The sequence below is a fragment of the Crinia signifera genome, chromosome 12 (assembly GCF_055691185.1).
Source record: "Crinia signifera chromosome 12, ASM5569118v1, whole genome shotgun sequence".
Lineage (NCBI taxonomy): Eukaryota > Metazoa > Chordata > Amphibia > Anura > Myobatrachidae > Crinia > Crinia signifera.
The window spans coordinates 20,069,544-20,095,775 of record NC_139228.1 but is presented as its reverse complement, the minus strand read 5'-3'; the positions used below and the strand labels follow the sequence as shown (position 1 = coordinate 20,095,775).

Sequence of the window (26,232 nt, the reverse complement as noted above, 5' to 3'; positions counted from 1 at the left end):
CACGTTTGAAAGGTTCCCGGTGAGTTCCGCTGTCTGTTCTATTCCATGCTACATTTTGCTTCCAGAAGGCACCAGGGCAGTTGAGGAGTTACGCGTCCTCCGACCTTTTCATACCCCCACTATCCACGTCGGCGTGGAGTTGATGTTATATAGTGTGGCGAGCTGGAAGCGTGGCGAGCGCAGCGAGCCCCGCGGAATACATGTGAATTAATACACATGCACTCACCACGCTTCGAGCTCGGTGGCTCGCTGCGCTCGCCTCACTATATAAAATCAACTCCACGCCGTCGTGGATAGTGGGGGTATGGAAAGGTCAGAGGACACGCACCGCCGCACGCCACACATTATAATCACCCATTAGGGTGCTTATACAATTTAAAATCGTATAGGGGCTTATACAATTTTTAATCGCATCGCATGTCATATACCCGCATGCGATGCGATGAGATGGCATACAATGTAATATCGTGGGCGCCGTGCTAGGCAACAAGTACCTATTCTTTTTTTATCAATGTAAAATGATTGACCGGCAACTGCTATAAATAGGAATATGGAACTCATTAAAGATACTCTGCCTGATCAAGACCTCAAGAACTGAGCGACGCATTCCTCAGGACACTCTGTGTGTCTGTACTCTGTGTCTAGCGCATACAAAATACACCTTGTTTTTTTTAGGAATACATATACAGAATAGCAGGAAAGAGAAAATCCATTATATATTCATATAAATATTAATAGTAATATATAGTTCAGCCAAGGATGAGCACTCAACCTGTAAGCAAACCTATTAAATTGGCTTAATTGTGCGTTATGCAGGTATACTCTGTTGAGAATGAAGACAAGGACTAGATTCTGTGCCATTGTGATAAATCATTTACCGTATGTGTTTATATAGTTCATGCTGAGTAATGAAAGGCAGTTTTTGCTCAAAAGACAATGTTTGTTTATTTATTTACCGTTCTTATATAGCGGCAGCATATTCCGTTGCGCTTTACAACTGGAAACAACAGTGATAAAACAAACTGGGTAGAAACAAACTGACAGAGGTAGGAGGGACCTGCTTGCAAGCTTACAATCTATAGGGCGGGAAGTACTGTCACCAGCGTAAGGAGAGAAGCAGGCGGTAGGGAGGTGACGGAGACCCCTCGCACACCACAGTACAGGTATCGCTGGGGGTCTCCGTCACCGCGATGCCAGCCGCATATGTTAGTACATATGCGCTGGCATCGAGATGGGCAGCGATGTATTTTAATACATCCTGCCCAATAGGAGGTATACAAAAGGATAGGATTCCATAGCATGGCAGTCCCACCAGATTACAAAACAGTCCTGATGGCATGCAATTAGATATAAATGCTACTGGAGGTTGTGTGGGGGTCCTGAATATGATAAGCTGCCTGAAGAGGTGAGTTTTCAGGGAACGCTTGAAAGTTTGGAGGCTGAAGGAGAGTCTTAGTGTGCGTGGAAGGGCATGCTATAGGGTGGGTGCTGCCCGACAAAAATCCTGCAAGTGTAAGTGGGAGCAAGTAATGAGTGTGGATGAGAGACGCAGATCTTGTGCAGAGCGGAGAGAGAGGTGTTAAATATCATTAAGGACACCTTCCAATTGAACAGCATGTAGGGTCAAGCTGTTGCACAAATGGCCAGCATGCTTGACTAAATAATTGTATTTAGCATTGCTAGAATAAATAATTAATTATTCATAACTGAATGTCAGGTTCCACAAAATATAACCTTCCCCAAATCATGAACATTTATTGTAACACCTCCGTGAGAAGAGGTTTGACCCTTATTGGCTGGGACTACTGTATTTTTTTAAGCTTTTGAGGTCGCCTTGGGTTTGGCGGGAAAACTGTACTTCAGCAACTACTAAAGCAAGTTTTTGTTTCTACGTTCTGAGGTAATCGTTATTTGTGGTGCACTTGGCTTAAACATTTCACATAGTTTAACTCAATTAGCGCAACACTAGAAAATGACTGCGGAATCAATACCCCCCCCCCCCCCCTCCAGAGGTCTGCTCCTCCCGATTCACACCTGCTCGCTAGGCTTCATATATGCGTTGCCTAGCGAGTTGTTTATTGCTGCCCCATCGAATGCACGCCACCCCCCTCCCTACGCTGCGGGCAGCTGTGTACACAAACATATCCACTCACATGTGCCTGCACAGAGGAGAAATCATTTAATGGTTGCTTACATCGAACGATTTTTCCTCTGTTTGCAGATAAAAGTAAGCCAGGACTTACTTTTTAGATGGTCAGTCTTCTGCAAATTGGGGCCGGGTGCGGACATGTGATGTCATCCGCCCACCCCGCCCAGGCAGGGGCACGCCCATGAAACGCTGTGCAGACCCCAGCAAACGCCCCCCTGCCTGTCACGCAGGCTGCGAGCACCTCCGTGAAGAGAAACTTAGCCGGGGCCTGCACACGCGCACTAGCGACAGTGCGCATACCCATACCAAAACATCTATTCTCAACTAACAGGACTGAATCAAACCCTAGAACGGACCGGTCTGAATCGAACCCTAGGAGCAATTAAACTAACTCGCCCCTCTCCATTTTGTTTAAGCCAATACAGCTGCAGATGTATCATATTGATTGGAGCATTTTGCGTAAGAGAACAGGAAATACAGCTACAGGGTAGAGCCGGGGTAAGTCTGGAAATGTACATTCATGACCCATATAAAACACCTCAGGTTTTGGGTGCGGCTCAGCAGAATGGCATTCTTGTTCAGCTTTTGTTCTACGGCCTCACCGAGCTGTAAACAAGTGCAGTCTTATATAATTATTACATACCTGCATCGTGCAAAACAGGATCGGAGAATAGTTGTCGAACCCTGGGGTCCAGGTCACCGTTGCGGTGGTGCTCGTCACTTTAGTCAGGTTCAAGTTGTGTGGTGGATGCGGCAGTCCTGTAACAAGGAATACACAAATATTAACTCTGCCACCTGAGGTAATATTAGCTGACAGCGATGTTCTGAACCTTGTACAAACACGTGCGCCTCAGCTTCACAAAGCAGAACGCACACAACGCCTTCAACTTGCACTAGAACTCTTGGGTGGTCAGCAATAGGGCCTTCACGGAGAAGGGCCACTTTCCGCAAGCTAAAGCTGTGCATTGGCGTGCAGAGATTCCGAAATATCTACGGGAGGTGCGCAATGTTGTCAGGGGGGATGCATCATTAGTTAACCCTTTTGTGGCACAGAACAATTGTAGTATCTGGCTCATAGAGCTCCAGTGAACAGGTTGGCATCATATGGTCAACATTTAGTAGGTTCACAGGAACAAAAGGTCAACATGTTTAAAATCGGCATGACCACGGTCAACACAACTTTTTGTTTTGTTTCATGCATTCCCAACATTTGCTTGGACTTACTATGTGGACCACAACTGGGAACAATATCCTGTGCAGGGCGCAGCGAGCCACCTTGCCAAAGGGAGCCTGCCGAGTATACGCTTCTACTGATGGTGGTTCATCCTATCAATCACACATTTGAACCCCCCCCCCAAAAAATTTTTTTTTTTAAAAAGTGTTTACCATTTGTTTGTCGGACATTGTCATGTTAACCTTTTCTACCTGTCAAATTAACCATGGTCGGGGCGTGGCCTGGCCGGGCATGGTGGACGACACACATCAGAGAGCTCCAGCACCCTACCTACCTATTACGGGGCTTTCTACTACCTCCAGACCCCCCTAACACAGATAGCCACAGTTGCCAAGCCAGGGTGAAACACCTACCCTGTGGTGAGCCGAGCTGCGGAGCCGGGGGGGGGAGAAATCCCCTCCTGCGGGTTGCGGCCCTCACTACACATCAAGCCGCGGCCTCAAGTAAGGAAGAACCCGGCGCCTGAGCTCCGTGACGACCCGACGGCCACCAACGACGTCCCAGCTTCGCAGGACCGCCAGAATCAGGGAGGCAAGTGCACCGCTCTCCCCTCTCTCCCCCGCCGCTGCCTCTATCTGCAGGCTGTACCTCCGCGAAGTGCGGGGAAGTCCGTCTCCCCTGTCCTATCCCCCTCACACGGCGGCCATCTTGGGTGACCCGGGAGTCGGGCGCCGAGACGGGAGCCCGCCGGAGGGGACCATATAACTTTCCCTCGGGTCAGGGACCACACACACCCCGGGCACCCCCCTGTGTGGTGACCGAGGCGGCCTAACCTCTCCTACGTTGCCCGCATACCTTACACAGTCCCTCCATACAGTGCCGGCGGCCATCTTTGTTGGGGCATAGCTGTAGAAACGACACAGCTGCCCCACTACATGTGTTAAGGGGCTCCTGAATTATATATAACACCCCCCTAAAGAGATAGAAGGGCTGCCTGAAAAGGGGACCTGAATCTAGTGGCTGCTGCCCCAGGCTATAACTACCATCCACCATATTTAAACCCTTTGGGAAGGTATCAGGTTCCTCAGGGCAGAATACTACCATAGCGAACTGCTACTTATTTCCCCCAACCCCTCCATGTTACTGGAGCGCACAAGTTTCCGGCCAGAGCACACTTTCTTGCTTTACAACATACAGAAGCGGTGTCCTGCTCTGTTCAGACTTGAGAATTAAAATCTACAACATTGACCAGCTCTAAGGATAACTGAGTCTGGAGCGACATCTAGTGGCTCAATTAAATAACTACAACATTTAACTCCATACCCAATAGCAGAAAATATCTAACTACCGCCTAGAGAGTACTACAGCGATAAACACTAGGACCGAACCGCTGTCCAATAGCAGTGCGTCTCTGTCACGCCCGCTACAACATGTGAACCGTCCCCCTGAGATGAACCACTAGCCCAGGCACACGTTTAGGGGAATGTGACCTCCACTTACTAACTGTCCTTTGGTTCTAATTGAGCAGATGACCTAACTTAGTAATCACGCAAACGTCTGATGGGCAAAAGCAGGAAGAGCACGCAGGGTACAGTCTCTCGTTCCAAGTCTACCAATTCACAACCGACACTTCGATCCTTTCTCTCTACATCCCAAACCACAGACCACTCCTCTCCCCCCCCGAAAGAAGATACTGAAGCCAACGCACACGAGACACCCCCTTCCCCAACCACGATGGATCTCCAATCTCAAATGACACAACTGAGAAGTGAAATCGGAGAAGTCCTCTCACATGTCCGAACACTTCCCTCCAAACAAGATTTACAGGCACTTGAAACACGCCTCCAGGACTCATTCCAATCCCAAATTGCCACCGTGCAAACTGATGTCAGCCTCCTGGGGACGAGAGTCGAATCCCTAGAGGAGGAACGCGAACGCGACTCCGACCACCTCACCTCTATTACGGAGACCCTTTCTCAACAGGCGGCAGACCTGAGGACCCTACAGGAGAGGCTGGAAGATCTGGACAATCGAGGCCGTAGAAATAATGTACGGGTGAGAGGACTACCAGAGTCTGTACAGCCATCAGGCATAATTGATGCCCTCAACAAAATGTTTGGCGAAATCCTAGGGCTCAGCCCTGAGACCTCCATTGAATTTGACCGCGCACACAGAGCCCTTAAACCTAAGGGACAAGCATCTGAACAACCTAGAGATGTGATATGTCGCCTCCACTACTATTCCCAGAAAGAAGAACTTTTACGGAAAGTACGTGATTTAGAGGCCATCGAATTCAATGGAACGCGTGTCCAGATATTTCAAGATCTCTCATGGCGCACACTCCAACAAAGAAGATTGCTAAAGCCACTTACAGATGCTCTTCGCAAATCAAATTACAAATACAAGTGGGGTTTCCCCTTCTCTCTACAGGTCTCCTCTGCCGGCCGTCAATTCAATCTACGCTCTCCAGCCGACCTCCGAGATTTCTGCTCTAACTTGGGACTGGACGAGATCTCCCTGCCCGACTGGCAGGCCTTTCACCTACCAAACGTCCCCCCCCCTCACAACTCCAAAAGAGAGAAGTGGCAACAAGCTAGCACCTCAAAGAGATCAAGAGGAATCCCCTCCCCCCGCTCGCAAGATCCTACCTGACAAGACAGCGAGTGGTAACATTATCTGCTGAACTATCACCCTGCTTACTAACGAAGCTTTGATGTTTACACATTATTATATTGCCAAATAATGCTTTTCCCATTGCCTTTTTCTTCAAGTTTTTTATGCCCCTAACGTTGAATACTAGGTCTGTTTTCTTTTTTTTAATAATTCAACTAGAGAACCAATATATGTTTTCTCTTCTACAGTCTTATTCTAGAACACCTCAGTTGGTATTGTGGGGGCACGGCCCCCTAGTTCCCCCCACCGCCAGTTGTAAGAATTTTTTTTTTCTTTGTTTATCTTTTAACTGTTTTTCCTTCCGTGACATGGCTGCCACTATGGCACTTTCATTGTCCGGATGCGGTTACGTTTTTGATGCACATGTCAGATGTCTATGGTTATGCTACACAATGTTTTGCACACTAATGTATGCTTTACACCCAATTGATGTGACCCTTTACCCCCTCCTATTACCAATTTCCTCAACAGCCCCGCCCTTCTCCCCTATCCGACCCGGCCATTTTCCACTCACTTCTCAACCTATAATCTCCAAATGACCTCCTCTCTACGTATTCTATCCATTAATGCTAGGGGTTTAAATGTCCCAGAAAAAAGGACGCAGGCTCTCCATTCCTTCCATAAAGAAAGGGCGGATGTAGTACTAGTCCAGGAAACCCACTTCCGCCAAGCAGACCCAACCCCTCGACTAAGTAATCACTACTTCCCTACCACATATTACTGCAACTATCCGCACTCAAAATCCAAAGGGGTGGCCATTTTGTTTGCCCGACATGTTCCATTATCTGATGTACACATTCACATATTAGAAGAGGGCCGATGCTTGCTACTAACATGCTCGGTATATAACACAAAACTCACAATAGTCAATATTTACGCGCCCAACCAGGGTCAACCGGCCTTCCTCCAAAAGACTTTAGACAAGGTTGAATTACTTAAGCAGGGGATCTTGGTGATAGGAGGAGATTTCAACTGGGCCCTAGACCCCCTCCAGGATGTAACGCCGTCCCCAAGCTCTCCCCCTACCTCCCGAACCAGAGAGGTCAAGCGCTTGTTCCACACTCACCAATTATCGGATGTTTGGAGGATTAACCATCCTACCGAGAGAGATTATACTTACTACTCCACCCCTCATAAAATCTATTCCAGGTTAGACTATTTTCTCCTAGACCATAACTACCTCCATCTGATCCGAGACTCTAATATAGGCTCCATAACCTGGTCCGACCATGCCCCTATCTGTATGGACATGTCTTTAGAGATAACCCCCAGACAACGTTCCTGGCGCTTCAACGAATCTTTACTCTCCGACCCCCACCACAAGTCCCAACTAGAAGAAGCCCTAGACACGTACGTGGAAAACAATGTCACTCCCGATGTCTCCGATATGATGATCTGGGAAGCACACAAGTGTGTTATAAGGGGAAAATGTATCCAATTGGGGTCACTCATTAAGAAACAAAAACAACGGAAAATCGATGACCTTCTCCAGAGGATCCACGTATTAGAAACCACACATAAAGCATCCCTCTCCTCCACCACATTTGTAGAACTCACTTCCGCCAGATCAGCTCTTAATACACTACTACTAGACAAAGTGAAACTGGCGTTTAGGAAATGTCGCAATCGGTATTATCGCTGGGGAAACAAACCGGGCAAAATGCTAGCTAGGGCACTTCGAGTCCAACGGTCCAATTCCTTCATACCCTTCATTAAAAACACACAAGACCAAACACTACACGATACTGACTCCATTGCATCGACTTTTTGCTCATATTATTCCTCCCTATACAACTTAAACCCCCCAAAGGCCCCCCAGGAACTAGAAGAACAACAATGTCATATAAAGTCTTACCTCACAAAAATTGGTTTCCCCACACTAACTACAGAACTTAAAAATGACCTAGAGAGGCCTTTCACAGAGTCGGAGCTAACCGAGGCGATTAAGACGACCCCTTCAGGTAAAAGCCCCGGACCTGATGGTTTCACCATCTCCTACTACAAAGCCTTCAAAGACAGACTCCTCCCATTATTGCTACGGGCCTGTAACACAGTAAGCGCCACTCACCCTTTCCCCCCCCAATCCCTGGAAGCCCACATCACGGTTATTCCGAAAGATGGCAAAGATCCCTCCCTCTGTCCTAGCTACCGGCCCATTTCACTCCTTAACGTCGACGTGAAGCTCTACGCCAAACTATTAGCAAACAGATTAAAACATCTCTTGCCAGCCATAATCCACAGCGACCAAGTGGGCTTTGTACCAGGTCGTGAAGCCAAAGACAATACCGCCAAGATAATCTCCCTGATACACCATCTCAAGATCACTAAAACCCCCGGAATACTTCTTTCAACAGACGCCGAGAAGGCATTCGATAGAATTGACTGGGGCTTCATGAGAGGGGTGTTGGACCACCTAGGCCTGGGTCCAATATGTCTACAAAGAATATTAGCCCTATATACTTCCCCCTCCGCTAGGGTACGGATTAATGGCTCCCTGTCAGGCTCATTCGCTATCGGCAATGGGACACGGCAGGGCTGCCCGTTATCCCCATTAATTTTCATCCTATGCATTGAAGCCCTGGCCAGAGCGATCAGGGGAAATCAAAACATTAGCGGGATTGCAATAGCTGGGCAGGAATACAAGCTAGCCCTCTTCGCTGATGATCTACTGGCCACAATCACGAATCCCATGATATCCCTCCCCAACCTAATGTCCGAATTTCAATGTTTCAGCACCCTCTCTAATTTCAAAATAAACTTCACCAAGTCGGCGGCCATGAATGTCTCTGCCCCTCCGACCATAGTGACAAATCTTAAAGCCTCATTCCCCTTTACATGGCATGCCTCCCACCTCAAATACCTAGGAGTTACTATATCCAATGACCTTACTAAACTGTTCGACCTCAATTTCACCCCTCTCTTACACAAACTCCGCTTAGACCATCAGTCCTGGAAATCAAGACCCTTTTCATGGTTCGGCAGAGTAGGGATCCTTAAAATGAACTCACTTCCGAAAATACTGTACCTCCTCCAGACTCTCCCCATAAAGATCCCACCTAGTTGGTTTAAGGAGATTCAATCCCTTTTCCGGGATTTTATATGGGGAAACAAAAGACCCCGAGTGGGACTCCCCCTGCTACAAAGACAAAAAAACGCTGGGGGTATTAGACTACCGGACGTTCATGGGTACTACCAAGCTTGCCTTTTGAACAGAATAATAGATTGGTCTAGAATGCACACCAACAAGCAATGGGTTCAAATAGAGAGTCACTCACTTCCCTCCCCCATCAATGTCACACCCTGGCTCTTACACTTACCTAGCTCAACACACCCCACAATAAACCCGACTCTGACCTGTTGGAAAAATATTCGTAAATCCCCAATCATCTCTTCGCCTACTTCCCCTTACATGTCTTTTCTTTTTGATAAACGCTTCCCTCCAGGCTGCGAGCCCAACACCTTTCGTTCATGGTATGACCGGGGCTTGTTCCGAGTGGGCCAGATGATGCCCGAGAGGTCTATAGCCCCTTTTACAGACCTTCAAGACAAATGGCGACTACCTGCGAATGAATTTTGGAAATACCTTCAAACACGCCATTATCTCACATCCCTGAGCCACATCACCCCAAGACCCACTACTCTTACTCCCTTCGAGCAGCTATGTGAGGCGAAAGATCCCCCTCCCCGCCCAGTATCCCAGATTTATAGTCTCCTAATGAAAAGTAAGAGCCAAGACCTCCCCCCTTTCGCTACGAGATGGAGCAAAGATCTGAAGGTTAATCTCAAAGAAACTGATTGGGAAAAAATTTTCAAATTAGCACAAAACTGTTCTCCTAGCACGCTGGTAGTTGAGACGCAATATAAGCTGCTGTCGCGATGGTACAGATGCCCTGACACACTCTCCAAGATGGGACTGGGCTTGCCCAATAAATGTTGGCGATGCTCCGCGGGTCCAGGAGACCTCCTACACATCTGGTGGAGCTGCCCATCCATACAAGCCTACTGGCGCAATGTTATTGCCATCTCTGGGAAAATTCTGGGTGAACCAGCTCCATCAGACCCCCTGTTTTGGTTGTTCCATTACTCAACAAGCCCAATCTCGAGATATAAGAAATCTATTCTTTGTCGCCTAAATAATGCGGCAAAGGCAGTTATCCCGGTCCGGTGGCGCACCCCACTCCCCCCAACAGTCTCAGACTGGTTCCGCCGACTAGACTCATATATGGACATGGAAGATATAGTCTACTCCGCTAATAACGAATACGAGGCCTTTAGGGACACTTGGACAGCATGGATAGATTTTAAGGAATCTACCTCCTATAAAACGGCATTAACAACATCCTCGCCACAAGTGCCCTAATACCATAACATCCATCCCGCCCCAAACTTCCTAGAGAGGTATTTGCCGATTACTTATCACTTCCTAATGTTTCCCTTTTTTTGTATTCTGTGCCGGATCCACCCCCCCCCCCCCCTTTTTCCCCCCTCATTATCCATATCCCAAACCCCTCTTACCTCTCAATATTCTAAACCTTCGTATGTTCTTATACTCATTCAATCCTTATGTGATGTCAGATTACTGTTAAGGAAAATCTATCATACTATACTGATACTATTATATATATTCCATTGTTAAGAATATACCTGTATACCCCTGTTTATTGTACTACCTTAAAACCCAAATAAACACATTTTGCAAACAAATTAACCATGGTCAACTTTTTTTAATTGGTCAAGCTAATGCATTTAGAGCATCCAGTGCCAACGTAGAAACTGTAGATCTTCTAAACCACATCCAACAACTGTAAACCCTAATAAGAGTGGAGACAAGGCATCACACAACTTGTGTGTTTCTACCCATCAACTATTGTGCAGTAGCACAAAGATGAATAAAACCATTTGGCTATAATCTGGTTACAGCACCATGAATGTTCTATGGACGGACTGTTGGACTAGTTCGATGACCATTCAAAAGGTTCTACTACGGTATAGAGATTGGCACATGGTAGTCAAGCCCGGTGATGGGTCTAATAATCTGATTGGCTATTGTTTGGTCTAGCCCAGCGAGCAATCGAATGCTTGTAATGAGTGCTTAATGGTTCGATCCCTGACCATTTTTAAATCACTTATGGTAGTTTTGAAACTATGGTATTATGGTCCAGATTTTAAGGATATCCATGCTTGAGCGGAGGGGATTTAATTAGGACCTCAGACAAATTTAGATTTATCCTCAAACAAGGACATCCAGTTTATGGAACTCTGGCGTACAAAAAGCACTCACATCCATATACGGCAACACTAATAGAAGAAAATGTCCAGGGGCAAAGGATATTTTTGTATTAATACTATTTTTATTTTAGGACTGTTTGTGTAAACTATGAAATGATGGAGGTCACCATTGCTGCAATACATTTTGGCATTAGAATAAATTCTATAAATATAAAAGGACTAGGTCTTCCTAGTATTATAGTATACATGCAACACACACACACACACAGACACACACAAAATCGCTCAAAAGTTTTAGAACATCGAGTTTTTTTTTGTGTCACTAAAATTTACACAGTACTTTGAAATTAAAATTAAGAACAAATAATCAGAGATACAAGTGTTTATTTTAAAAGTATCAGAAAATCACTTTGTTCAACAAAATGTAATCTAATTTTTATTACTTCTTCAAGTAGCCTTTTACAGATCTAATCATTCAATAGCCGAACACACTTCTTATCCCTGGTTCGGTACTCGGCAACTCTCTGGCTCCTGATCCCTGGCTTGGTACTCGGCAAGTCCATGGCTCCTGATCCCTGGCTTGGTACTCGGCAACTCTCTGGCTCCTGATCCTTGACTTGGTAATCGACAACTCCATGGTTACTGATCTCTGGCTTGGTACTCGGCAACTCTCTGGCTCCTGATCCCTGGCTTGGTACTCGGCAACTCCATGGCTCCTGATCCCTGGGCTTGATACCTCCATGGCTCCTGATCCCTGGCTTGATACCTCTATGGCTCCTGATCCCTGGCTTGGTACTCTGCAACTCCATGGTTCCTGATCCCTGGCTTGGTACTCGGCAACTCTCTGGCTCCTGATCCCTGGCTTGGTACTCTGCAACTCCATGGCTCCTGATCCTTGACTTGGTAATCGACAACTCCATGGTTCCTGATCTCTGGCTTGGTACTCAGCAACTCCATGGCTCCTGATTCCTGGGCTTGATACCTCCATGGCTCCTGATCCCTGGCTTGATACCTCTATGGCTCCTTATCCCTGGCTCAGTACTCTGAAACCCCAAGGCTCCTGATCCCCAACTTTGTGTTCAGTAAATGTGTGTATAAACACACACGTATATGCCATACTAATCTGGCAGGCTCAGAATGTACCCATAAATTATACTGCATTGTTCATAAAATACAAAAAAAAAAAAAGCTAAAGTAATTAAACAATATGACTGTAACACCTGCCCACACCTGGCAATTTTTCCATCCAATCAGGAACTGGTAATTATCAATACCTCTCATACTAATGCAGTGAAATGGCTTTTTAGAATTATTTTATTGAATTGTTGTATGCATATCACCGTTTTTTTATTGTAATTGTATTTACTGTCTTTTTTTGGTGTGTTTTTTGGTTTAATAAATTGTTTTAGCGTACAGAAGGCGCCCACTGGTCCTTTGTTCTCTTTGATTGGGTGTGGGGCTACAGCAGGGGTGGGGAACCTTTTTTGTGCCAAGGGCCATTTGTATGGGGGGAAAAAAAGCCTTCGGGGGCCATATGTAAAAATGTCTCTTACAAATTGTCCTGCTGCAGCCGTCCCACGCTCCGGCGGCTGCCGCTGAATAGGACTGACAGTGTCCAGATGCTGTTGATTAAGAGGAATCTCGCGAGAACTACCGACCTCTTGCGAGAATTCCCCTGTACTTGACTCCCGGGCAAAGCTGCCAGGCAGGTGGGAGGGACACTCAGAGCGGGCCTGAGGTTCCCCACCCCTGGGCTACAGGATAGAAATGTAGCCAATTGAAAGCAATTGCACAAACATTAAAAGAAACGTTATAGTCCTATTGTTTGGTACATACGGTTCTACGGTAAGCGAGAACGCAGGCCTGTCCCACTAATTCATGTAGATGAAAGGCTAACGCTGATGAGGTTACACTCAGTCAATGTACACACACTACTAGATACTTCTGCAGTACAGAACGCGGTCAGTGTTCCTATATAGCAGAGACATCAAACTTTTGGCTTTGTTAGCTGGATGCCTGGGGGACGTGTACATCAGCTTGTGGTTACACAGACCAGTGGCTCACCAACTTTCTCCAACCATGACCTAGATTCTCTTTGTCTTCATCCATAAACAGGCAGCATGGGCATGGGCATGAATAGCAATGAGACAGCTCTGGCAGCGCTGGAAATAGTCTGTTCTCAGACTCGCATTCCATCTCTTTAGAATCTCCCTGTCATTAGCAGCCGGGGACATTACTCATTCTTCAGCCCTAACGTACAAAGAAAACTGACTAAAATTAAGGATTTGTCTGTGCATCTCCATAATGTAATCTATATGCAGAATTCCATTTATGTGCTTCACTATCATCCACGGAACGTGGAATTGGAAAACTTCTGTTTTGTTGGATTCGTGTTAAGCTCTGGACTGTGCGTCGGACCTTCAAAATCAGTAACGGTTACAATATTTGGTTCAATTTGAATTTGAGACATTAAACTGCCCTGTCCATGAAGGTTACGGGAAATGGGTGTGGCTCATTAGGTCACCAGCATGTGAGTCGACAGTTATTAGGTGGACACCATTAGGTCGACATGAGTCTAGGTCAACATGCATTACAGTCACCATTTTTCGGGTACGGTGGCTTGCTACGCTTGGCACACTATTTTTTTCTCCTACCACGCCCTAGTGTATGGTAGGGCATGAAATACCGCCTGTCGGTATAAAAAAAATGTGAAAAACCCTATGTCGACCTAATGACCTTGTCGACCAATATGCTGGTCACCCAATGACCGTATCCCCGGGAAATAGACGACATATAATGGATTTATTACCACTATTTGGTAATGTCAGACAGATGAAGATGCCTGGCATGAGTGAGCTGACTGGTCCCATGCAACTCTGTTAGCTTTGGGTACCTATGTCTTTGCTAAAAAAAAAAAAAAAGCATCTAATTCATCTTTTAAACACAACACACAAGCAGACTCTACTGATTAAAATGATATCTGGCGTGCCTACATTCTGTGTGCAACTGCGCCTGTATCTGCTAACGAAATGGAATGCTACAGTGTTTTATTGGAAAGCACGGTCACATAACATTTTGTGTGCAGATACAGCAATACCCATATAATATAGGCATGCCACATATTGTAATCAGCAGATGCTGCCTGTGCATCCTCCTCACATCGTTTTAGTACTCGATGTAGATCAATATAAGTGTTAAACTGCACTGGATCTAGCAAATGTGACACTTCTCACCATATATATGAAGAAGATGGATCTGGGAGTTTGAGATTCCTGGACCAAAATGGGCCATGTGTGCAATTCACTAGAAGGACTCACTGGCTGTATTTTAGGACTGGACACCAATGGTAACCCATAACTGTGGGAGGTATGGTGTAAAGTTTATTTGATCATGCTTCATTTTGTATTTCTTTTATAATATTTGTTTAAGATTCTGACTATATCGTTGAACAAAAGAAACCATTACAAATTATAAAAAAATTGGGAAATCATTGAACTTTTCGTCATTAACACTCACCTTTGACACGAACAATAGCGGCTCTGGATGACGAGACTCCCTTGGAGTTGTGAGCTTCACAAGAGAAAACAGTATTTTGACGGATCCCTGAGAATAAAATGAAACCGGAGACTTTATTGCGGTCAATGGCATTCAGTACCTGTATGGACACCTGTGCATATCTCTTCTCAGACCCACAGGGGGGAAATTCAATTCGGGATACCGACTGTTGGAACGTCCCGACAGCCGGTATCCCGCCCCTTTTTGTCGGCTATTGACCACAACTTCACAGTTGGTATGCAATGTTCCAACTGTCGAATGTGGGAGAATCCACGTATCGGCAAAAACGGACCGGTTATGTCGAAAAAAAAGCCATGGCCGTTTCTGACAATACAAACTATTCTCCATAGGGAAGCTATTCGGTAGCAGGCGAGTCTCGGCCTGAATTGATTACTAAACTGTCGATATTTCCACTGATGGAAATATCGACAGAAATTGAATACCCGCTCATACTGGCCATATTCAGACAGAGAAACTGCTCTTGCTATAGGGCACGTTACATCTGCCCCAACTGCAGTGCAGCATGGTTTTGTCCATTAAAGAATGAGTGTGCTTTTAAAAATAAACCAGATTCAGGACCATTGTATGTAGGACAGTTCTCAAGAGCCCTAGTTACACATCTGTAACATAGAAACATAGAATTTGACGGCAGATAAGAACCACTTGGCCCATCTAGTCTGCCCCTATTTAAACATGTTACCTCAAACCATATTTGATCCTTATTTTTTTGTAAGGATATCAATATGCCTATCCCAAGCATGTATAAATTGTACTACTGTATTTGCGTCTACCACCTCTGATGGGAGGCTATTCCACTTATCTACTACTCTTTCTGTGAAGTAATTCTTCCTCACATTTCCCCTGAATCTTCCTCCCTCTAGTCTCAGTGCATGTCCTCGTGTTCTGTTGCTCCTCTTCCTGTGAAGAATGTCTCCCACCTGTACCTTGTTAAAAACCCTTGATATATTTGAAAGTTTCTATCATGTCCCCCCTTTCCCTTCTCTGCTCTAAAGTATACATATTAAGATCTTTTAGTCTTTCCTGCTACGTTTCGTGATGTAGGCCATGCACCATTTTAGTTGCCCTTCTTTGTACAGTCTCTAATGTATTTATATCCTTCTGGAGATATGGCCTCCAGAACTGAACACAATACTCTAGGTAAGGTTGTACCAATGACCTATACTCAACAGCATTAGGTGTACTCGCCTTTGTTAGGGTTGGGATGTATCCCCCATAGTTTGTATTGAACAAACATTTACAATAGAGTGTGTCAAAAATAGAGTGTAGCCAACCAGACGAGCAAACTGCGCAGCTGAAGCCACGCTACTATTTGCAACACAAAGATGTACGGAAAATACAAGGTAAGTGCATTATTCTGGCTCTCCAAGCCGAAAATAGGAATTTTCCATATTTTGTACTCATGGCATAGCGCCCAGTATGGCATTACCGTATTCCCTGGAAACGTTTCTATTCAGCCAGAATATTAGCAATCAATAACCCTGAATGATTTATGCGGAGACTGCTTACAGCTATGATCAACAATTACGTAATATGATCTTCTACAGAACAGTCTGAGTGTACGGGGAAGCTGACTGACAATAGCATCATCATGATGTTGCTTATTGCAGAAACAATGTTTTATAAGTTACTTCCTCAGACATATAGTGTTCCTTCTAGCACCCTCCATCTTTGAAAACCCATGCAGTTCCTCTTCCCTGCCTGGGGTGTCTTCTAGCACAGTGTGGTCTGTATATCAGCACTGATATGCAAACCAGACCTGTGCTAGAAACACCACAGCAGACAGCGACACCCCAGGCAGGGAACAGGAACTGCATGGGTTTTCAAAGATAGCGGGTGCTAGAATGAACACTAGGCACAGGGCCTGGTTTAGGTTACTTCGCTGAAGGTGACAGACCAGGAAAGACTAAAATACCTTAATATGTATACCTTAGAGCAGAGAAGGGAAAGGGGGGACATGATAGAAACTTTCACATATATCAAGGGTTTTAACAAGGTCCAGGTGGGAGACATTCTTCACAGGAAGAGGAGCAACAGAACACGAGGACATGCACTGACACTAGAGGGAGGAAGGTACAGGTGGGAGACATTCTTCACAGGAAGAGGAGCAACAGAACACGAGGACATGCACTGACACTAGAGGGAGGAAGGTACAGGTGGGAGACATTCTTCACAGGAAGAGGAGCAGCAGAACACGAGGACATGCACTGACACTAGAGGGAGGAAGATTCAGGGGAAATCTGAGGAAGAATTACTTCACAGAATGAGTAGTAGATAAGTGGAATAGCCTCCCATCAGAGGTGGTAGAGGCCAATACAGTAGTACAATTTAAACATGCTTGGGATAGGAATATTGATATCCTTACAAAAAAATAAGGATCAAATATGGTTTGAGGTAACATGTTTAAAAAAGGGGCAGACTAGATGGGCCAAGTGGTTCTTATCTGCCGTCAAAGTCTATGTTTCTAAGTGCGGAATCTGCTATTCTTGGACATCTGCATGCATGGGCCTTGAAACCGCTATAACAAATAACGATTGTTTTCAATAACCCATCACAGATCGCTATGGCAAAATGGAATTCTGGGAATTAATGAGGAGAAGTCACCAAAATCTTGTACGATGCCCACTGCCATTTGCATGATTAACTTCAGATCACAGCAGAACGATATGCAATGAACTATACATGATGGGTGGGGGGGGGGGTTAGATCCTATTAATTACAAAGGGAGCGAGACGCCATTCCAACTGCGTTTAAACACCAGCAATGGCACCCGATTCCAATCCGAATTTGCCGAGAATTGCCCGCTACCCTATGGGACAGCGAGCAATTTTGTGCTAATTCCGTCCGCCGTAAAGTGGGTTTGGTGCCGTGATGAATCGCACTCGTGAATAATCACGGCTAATGGGATCGACCCCCATGCCTGCTCTGTGTCCAGCATAAAGGCAGCATGTTAAATCACCGAGACACACAAACAGCAGCAGCAATCTGACCTATTGCCCTATCTGCTCTCTAGAGCGGAGCCATGGACTGCATCCAAATTCCTGCATTATGAGAACAGACCCACTTGCCACGGGCGTATTTACTGCTCAACCCGAAACAAGTCTCAGCCAGTGTGCGGCAATGCAGTTGTATCAAATGTAGTAGGGTTTGGAAAGACGCCCATACGGGAAGTGGGTAAGAGAGCATGGAAAGTAACATGTGATAAAGTTATGGGTTTCCAATTGCCCTGCTGCAGTGTTAACGCATGAGGAATAGGGAGTGCAGTCACTAGGTAGACATACCACTGCCAAAAGGTTGACACAAGCTTATGGCCCGTGCCGAGCCATGCAAGGGAACGCGTTACATATATACGGTGTCCTTGCCGACGTACGATTACATAGACACAAAAGAACCATTAAAAACTCATGTCGACCTTTGGACCATCAACCTTGGCTATGTCTATCATAAGCTAGTGTCAACCTAAGGTATGTCAACCCTTTTTTGGTGCCAGCCTAATCACGGTCGACCATTAGTGGTCAACCTAGACATCGTCTACCATCTATATTGTGTGCGGTGTTCTAACAGGTGCAAACACACTGTACAATACGCTCAATGAGCGATACCGGTAATGATATCGGCTGAAGTCCCATTCATACACAATATAGTTTAGTGACATCACTGTCATTGCTCGGAACATGTAGTCTTTGATGATACCATCAAAATTTGACTCCGTTTCAGGTGAGTGGGGTGTCGTTGACGACTCATGGGATCACATGACTTGATGCACCTCCAGAGTTCGGAATGACTTCAGAAGTTAACTTCAATAATTACTTTAATCACCTACTTATTCTTCTTCCCCAAATAATTGTGCCTTAAGGCCCTCATCCACTAGGGTACGGTATCGCATGTGGTACCTCTCCATCACACCCAGCAGCTGCCGGGCGGCAGAATCGCATACGATACATTGTTTTACCGTCCTTTTGCATATAATGTATAGTATGTGATCCCAGAAAGGGCTACCATAAATATTTATGGCAGCCCGCAGGATCTGCCACTGTGATGCGAGGCACACGGGAACGTGCCTCGCATCGCAGGAAAATTACATGCGGTGTGTCACTTTTCATGCGATTCGTCGCAGCAGTGCTTCGGAATTGCATAAAAGGTGGCCATATCGCACTAGTGGACGGCGGCCTTTAGGCCCCAAATTTTTTTTGACTGCCATATCTCCTATACATGGGATGTTGCGGTCATCAAAAACTAGGCACCAAGGAAAGGTAGAAAACGGATGAAAAGGTGCATAAATAGGAGGAAATATTTCTAGATAGAATGACATATAGGTGTTCTGTATTGTAACATCTAAAAATGGTTCTCCAAGGCACAGGTTGCATTATACCTTAACGCAGGGGTGGCCAAACCTGTCCTCAAGATCTACCAACAGTTCCTGTGTCTCAGGCCACCTGTGGATCTATAGTAGGAATGAATGCAGCAGGTATAATAATGTGACAGTTAGTAATGACAGCAGCTGTGCACCAGCTAGGGGATCTGGAAAACATGGACCATTGGTAGATCTCGAGGACCGTTTTTGGCCAGCCCTGCCTTAAAGAGTAGATCTAGTCACTATTGTATATAAAAGCCTATGTACCACTGAAATTAAGTTAGTTACAATATCCTGCAGCAGATCACAAGCCTATTCCACAGAACCCATACCAATTCACAAGCACCTGTATATAATAGTATTTACAATACAAGCCGAGTTCTCCAGTACAGGCGATGTTAATCCTTCATCCACTTCCTTACATTTCAATTTTTGCAATAGTCAATAAAAGAAAACCCACAAGAGCACAGATCGATGGACTCACCTGGGACAACCAGAATGGACGGGGAATTATCTGGTTTCCTGGGAAGAGGGGAATCTCCCATCCACCAAACAATAGTCAGGGGCTCTGGTGGTCCAACAGCCGCGCAAGACATATTAAAAGAGGTGTTTGGTAACACGGCCATGTCCTTTGGCTCCGTGGTGAAATACGGGATACCTGTGTAAAGTCACAAAAATAAATTGCATGAATGAGCTGATATTTGGTATTAGATCACAGTAATAAAAAAAAAGTCGAACGCATCAAGTTAGACGCACCAAGATAGTCAACAGCGTCCAGATCGGCAGTAAGAAGTTAGACACAAATGTAGGACACCGGGAACGTGATTGACAGAAACAAGGACATGAGTAATTAACTTTTTTGCTTTAGACCAGTGGTGTCAAACTCATGGCCCTCCAGCTGTTGTGGAACTACACATCCCAGCATGCCCTGCCAGTTTTAGCAATCCATTATATAAAATCTGCGGCAGGGCATGCTGGGACATGTAGTTCCACAACAGCTGAAGGACCATGAATTTGACACCACTGTTTTAGACCGACTTGGTTCATGCTGTCGAATATTTTTAAGCATCTAACTAGACAGGTTCCACTAAGCGTGGTCGACCAGAAGATGTTGGATCTAGACACCGTTGATCATCTATACCATAACCATTAAAATGATATATACAGATTGGGTATCCCTTATCCAGATATCCTGCATCCCAAACATTCCTAAAACTGGAAGTGTTCAGGGTTTTTTGTTATTGCCCCTCCCCCCGCACCTTTTTTTATACTTACCACGTCACTCCATAAGAATCCGATGGCCGCCGTGGACGTTGGGGGACCAGCTAAATATTCACCAGAATACTAATGTGTTTGGAATGTTCTTTTATACCCAAAAAGCCTTTGTAAATCGGCATTAAGTACTTTATTGTCTACAAGGATAATTATCCCCATTTTCCCACTCACGTTTAAACATGGAAAACACAGTTTTTTTTCCACATTTATCAGTAAAGCCGTCATTTAAAAGACCAAAATTTGCACATAATAAAACTTTAGCAAATTCAGAACACTTTATAAAATCAACTCCACGCCGACTTGGATAGTTGGGGTATAAAAAGGTCGGAGGACGCGTACCGCCGCCCCTCGCGGGCTCGCTGCGGTCGCCACGCTTCGGGTTCACGTTTATACTGGGGGGTGGCGTGGGGGTGCATTTAACATTGTAAGCACCCATTAGGGTGCTTATACAAGTTATAATCGCATCCCATCGCATTGTATGCCATATACAATTCCATACAATTTTAAAATTGTATGACATTGTAGAACATCGCGCAACATCGCATCGCATGCCTTATGGTATGCGATGGGCGCTGTGATAATACACATGTACCCCCAAGTCAACCTTTTGACCTTCGACCTACCCCCATGTAGACCTAATGACCCTGTCTACCTATACTCATGTCGACCAACATGATCCAAACCTGATTAGAAACCAAGATTTCAGCCCTTAAACACCAACGTGTCCTGGCCCAGAACCCAGTACCAGTAAACGTAAGTTTTAAAAGATGCAGGGGGCTAGAATGAACAGCACATTGAACATTGCATGTTGCTACAGGACCTTTTCGTACTTGGTGGCTGTTTTAGGACAGCAGAGTCCAAGAAACCATGTGCATGGAGAAAGAAGTGGACAAGGAACGCCAAGATAAAAGAAGACAACAGATTCGTGTGTGTATAAATTCTGGAAATTCCAGTATTCTAAATACAGAACAGATTCATTCTATGCAGTCAGCTGAGAAGCAACAGGCGATAGATAATCCATCGCACACAACAAAACCTCACGTTCACCTCTCACGGCTGGAAATTGTAAGACCAATTTCTGACATTCCTCCACCGTTCTGTCCTGTATATCAGGTTTTGCACCCAACTCTAGCAAACTTGCTTCTTTAACGAAAAACAGGGGAGCTTGGGAAATCAAATGTAAAACCCGACTAACGAAGAGCGTAAAGTCATGGACACTTCATGAATAATACAGGAGGAGAACGAGTCCAAGCAGACGGAGAACGATATAGCCTCTGCTACCGATACCGCCGAGTGAATAGAAAAATAAAAACATCTGAAATGAATAGGAATATTTTAGCAAATAAATGTAAAATTTAGTCTAAAAAAAAGAATAACGATCCTGAAAATGTAAAATAAACCGATTTCTAGAATTCTAGGCCTCATTTTCATAAAGATTCACAAACGCTGACGGGAGATGCGCGCTTACCTTCCACCACGATCCAGATGCTATCGGACGCGGCCTTCAATCCGTGGTCCTCCGCCTCGCACCAGTATCTCCCGGAATCAGGGCGCTCTACATTTTTCAAGCTGTGGATACAGTTGTGTAAATTAGTCACTTGTGTACCTGGGATACTACACAACATTATCACTACCACTCTGGGAGTCATTTTAATGGTAGTTCTCCACTTAAAATGTTCTAATCTGATATATTTTAGGGTGGAGATCCCTTCCCTAGAACATGCCCCATTAGAAAGTAGTTTATCTACAGTAACAGGGAGTTTCTAAACACTCTTTATAAACATGGGAGATCCTATGCAGATGTTCTATTGAAAGCTGGCTTTTGATTTGAGGAGTCTCCTCTGTCATTGGATCTCTTTCATTAGATCTCCTCTGCTACAGAAGATTCAAATTGAAGACATCTGGATTCTCAGCACCAGATTAGCCGAAGACACACTGTCAGACTTAAGGGTGGTACGGACAACTACCAGTTCAGCTGGGACGTCTATCAGGAGTCTAGAACTATTTGTTATAAAACCAATATGTCATGCAAGATCCTATTGGTTGTGAGTGGATACTCACAACCAATAGGATAATTGAAATGAATCTGCAAATTGTTCATGTGGAATCAGTACTATGCAGGGTCATCCGACTTGCCTCCCGTTTACATCTGCAGGTTGGATGGCGGTCACACGCAGCCTCTGCAGACAGCAGAGGCAGCAGGGACGAGGTGAATGGATGCCTGTGTGCGGCATCCATTCCCCTCATGGACAGGGGCTGGGAGGGTGCACAGGGGCTGGGGGCATCCCAGCAACTTACCTTGGTGCTGGGTTGCCCTCAGCGCAGCGATCGGTTGTCCCAGCGGGTGCGATTACATAATCTCCAAACGCCGGGACTGCAATCTCCAAGCGCCGACTCCGTCTACACTGCTGGTGGGCACCGCAGTGTAAATTGTGACAATCCCGAATCCGACTTGGCTTGGATCCATGTTCCAAATGCCGTGTTGGTTCCGGGATTTTTGTTGTAAAAGGGGTATTATTAAGCTCGGTGAAGTGATAAAATGTCTAGTTTTTATCACCGCCAATCAGCTCCTAACTGTGAAGTCACAGGCTTGGTTTGAAAAATGACAGGTAGGAGCTGATTGGCCAGTGATAAAAACCTGACACTTTATCACTTCACCAAGTTTAATAAATCTACAGATGGAGCGGGTCTTATTGTTGCTGGCAAATCGCCAGCAGCATGTTGCTGGCGATCCGCCAGCAACACGCCGCTCCATCTGACTGAGACGCGCGTGCTTCCCCCACGCACGCGTGTCTCAGTATCCGGGCGGCGAGGCGGACGCAATCCTGTCCGCCTCCCGCTTCAGGGGGCTGCGGGGGGCTTCAGGGGGATGCGGGGACCCGGTGTAGACACCGGGCGACCGTCGGAAGGGGACGCGCGCACACCTCGTGCGCGCGCGTCCCCTTCCGGCATACAGATGGCGCGGGGCAGGGGATGGCGGCTGGTGTCGCCATCCCCTGGATAGATAAGTCCCGCTCCATCTGTACCCCTCAGTTCCCCGCACAGTTTGAGAGACCCCCACTCTGAAATCCTTTAAAAAACAGACTTTCCTGTTTCCTCAAGTATTTACACAATTCCTTTAAGTATAGTTTATGAAAAGCTTTTCTGTACTTCATTGTTCCTGTACTGTATTACACTTATTCTATCTGTTAAGCGCCTTGAGTCCTATTGGAGAAAGAGCGCAGTATAAAAAAAAGATTATTATTAATATTATTGATAAGCCATGTAATGCTAAGGAATCTAAAGGGTAAGTGGTTTAGACATCAGTCAGCTCTATTTAGGATTAGACGGCTTTTTTTCCCCTACAAAAATGATTTTATTAAACATCATCGGTCATACAGAATGTATTTATAAACTCCTAAGCCCTGGATGTATATGAAGTATTGCATCAACCTATGTGGTACAATTGTGCCTCTGATATATTGCAATCTGTTCTGGAAATACCACCATGTGTATGCTAGTTAGGGTGGCTGCATTCTCATCTTGGTATGGGTAAATGAGGGTCTATATAAGGAAACGTTGGTACAGACTCCGTATGCCTTTGAGTAATACACAGACCATGATTTGTAGGAGCAGCCTGAGACAGATACGGCACCTGAGGAAGCTGATCCAATGATTTTCATTCTCTGGAATGTACATCTGGTCAGCGCTCTGTAACGGAACGCCATCCTTCATCCACTGGATATCTGGCTCCTCTATGCCCTGTAGACTGCAGTTCAACTTGGCTTCATGACCTTGAAATACTGTCAGGTTGTACCCTCGACCTGTAAACGACAGTCCAGCAGCTTTTCCTATAACAATGACATGAAAAAGTCAAGATGGCATGATGAACAAACTTGCAATGTGCCATCATCAAGACACCTTAACTATAACCAATGCACCGGATAAACTAAAAAAAGTCAAAAAAATAAATAAAAAATAGAAGCTGGTCACTTGCAGGCCATGTGGAGTGGTACAAAATGTAGACATTAAGGGGGAAATTTACTAAGAAGTGTATTCTACTTCACATGTGATGTTGCTATGGGCAACCAATCAGAATCTACTTCTTATTTAGCGCCCTCTAGAAGATAGTAGACAGGATCGGATTGGTTGCCTATAGCAACATCACGTGTGAAGCAGAATTCAGATCTTAGTAAATTTCCCCCTAAGAATATATGGAAACATATCGACTGAGGTAAGTATGCTTAATACTAAACATACTGGTCATACATGTACAGGATAAAAGTTGGCATAATATATACTGTATAACATAGATTGTCAATATGCTCAACAGGATCAAAAGGTTGAGAGGGGCAAAGGGCCAACACTAGTTTTGGGGTGTTTTCACAAAATGTTGTCCATGTCACAGATTGTGACCACAACTAGTGACCACGTAGACCCTCATGGGCGGTCAAGGTGCCTCACTGCGCTTGAAACAGGTTTCTATTTGGTTCAGAACAAAAAATACACTCCATGGACTGAGAGAACATAAGACATGACTGAGGTTAACGGTCCTTTAAGTCATTTTTTATTCTATTTAAGAAGCTGTTTTTCAAAAACATCCCCAAAAAATTAGGGAATTGAAATTCGTATCAGTTAACATTTGCATATTGCTGTGTTTCTAACCGTCTCCCCCCTCTCTGTGCTCTAGAAGGCTGTCATTGCTGGTGAAAGTAGGTGGTGGGATACGGAGGATTCCGTTAGTCACTGTATATTTTTGGACTATCACATCTGTCAAATCCTTTCGCAAGCAACAAGAATGATGTCACTCATACAAATGAACAGCTAAAGCCAGAGAGAGACGTCACAAGACAAACCAGAGGGGAAGAAAAGAAGTGCAGTCACGAGAAATTAGACATTGGAGGTCTTATTTCTTATAGATGCAAAACGTAAGATAATCCAGAAAGTAAGGAGGCACATTTCACATATAAAACAGATAAAAAGGCTACATATATTTGTTCTTCATTTTAAGGTTTGGCTGCTACCCTTCTGAACATTTCTTTGCTCTGATTGACCACAGGTTTGACTAGCCTTATGAACATTCTAATGCTCTGATTGACCACAGGTTTGACTAGCCTTATGAACATTCTAATGCTCTGATTGACTACAGGTATCACTCGATCTGAGAATTTTGTAATGCTTTGCAATAGTGACAGGTTTGGCTAGACTTTCCATGTTCTCATTATCTGATTGACCATAGAGTTTAGCTAGCCCTACTAGCAGCCCAATGCTGGTTTGGCTAGCCTGGGGAATATTCTCATGCTCCGATTGTTCCCCAGGCTAGCCAAACCTGTGGTCAATCGAAGCATGAGAATGTTCCCCAGGCTAGCCATTCTCATGCTCCGATTGGCCACAGGTTTGGCTAGCCTAGGGCACATTCTCATGCTCCGATTGGCCACAGGTTTGGCTAGCCTGGGGAACATTCTCATGCTCCAATTGGCCACAGGTTTGGCTAGCCTGGGGAACATTCTCATGCTCCGATTGGCCACAGGTTTGGCTAGCCTGGGGAACATTCTCATGCACCGATTGGCCACAGGTTTGGCTAGCCTGGGGAACATTCTCATGCTCCGATTGGCCACAGGTTTGGCTAGCCTGGGGAACATTCTCATGCTCCGATTGACCACAGGTTTGGCTAGCCTAGGGCACATTCTCATGCTCCAATTGGCCACAGGTTTGGCTAGCCTAGGGCACATTCTCATGCTCCGATTGACCACAGGTTTGGCTAGCCTGGGGAACATTCTCATGCTCCGATTGACCCCAGGTTTGGCTATCCTTGTGTATGTTAAT

At 45.3% G+C, this 26,232-nt stretch overlaps 1 protein-coding gene across 1 annotated transcript in view; it reads right to left on the bottom strand.

Annotated features, from left to right (window-relative positions):
- Window positions 1-26,232, bottom strand: part of TYRO3 (TYRO3 protein tyrosine kinase) — a 98,255-nt gene that overhangs the window by 48,080 nt on the left and 23,943 nt on the right. Inside the window, exons 2-6 of the mRNA XM_083167518.1 lie at window positions 24,062-24,257; window positions 21,896-21,996; window positions 19,637-19,810; window positions 14,742-14,828; window positions 2,793-2,908 (exon numbers count right to left, since the gene is read on the bottom strand). Coding sequence (XP_083023644.1) covers window positions 2,793-2,908; window positions 14,742-14,828; window positions 19,637-19,810; window positions 21,896-21,996; window positions 24,062-24,257 — 674 coding nt within the window. The remainder of the gene's footprint in view (window positions 1-2,792; window positions 2,909-14,741; window positions 14,829-19,636; window positions 19,811-21,895; window positions 21,997-24,061; window positions 24,258-26,232) is intronic.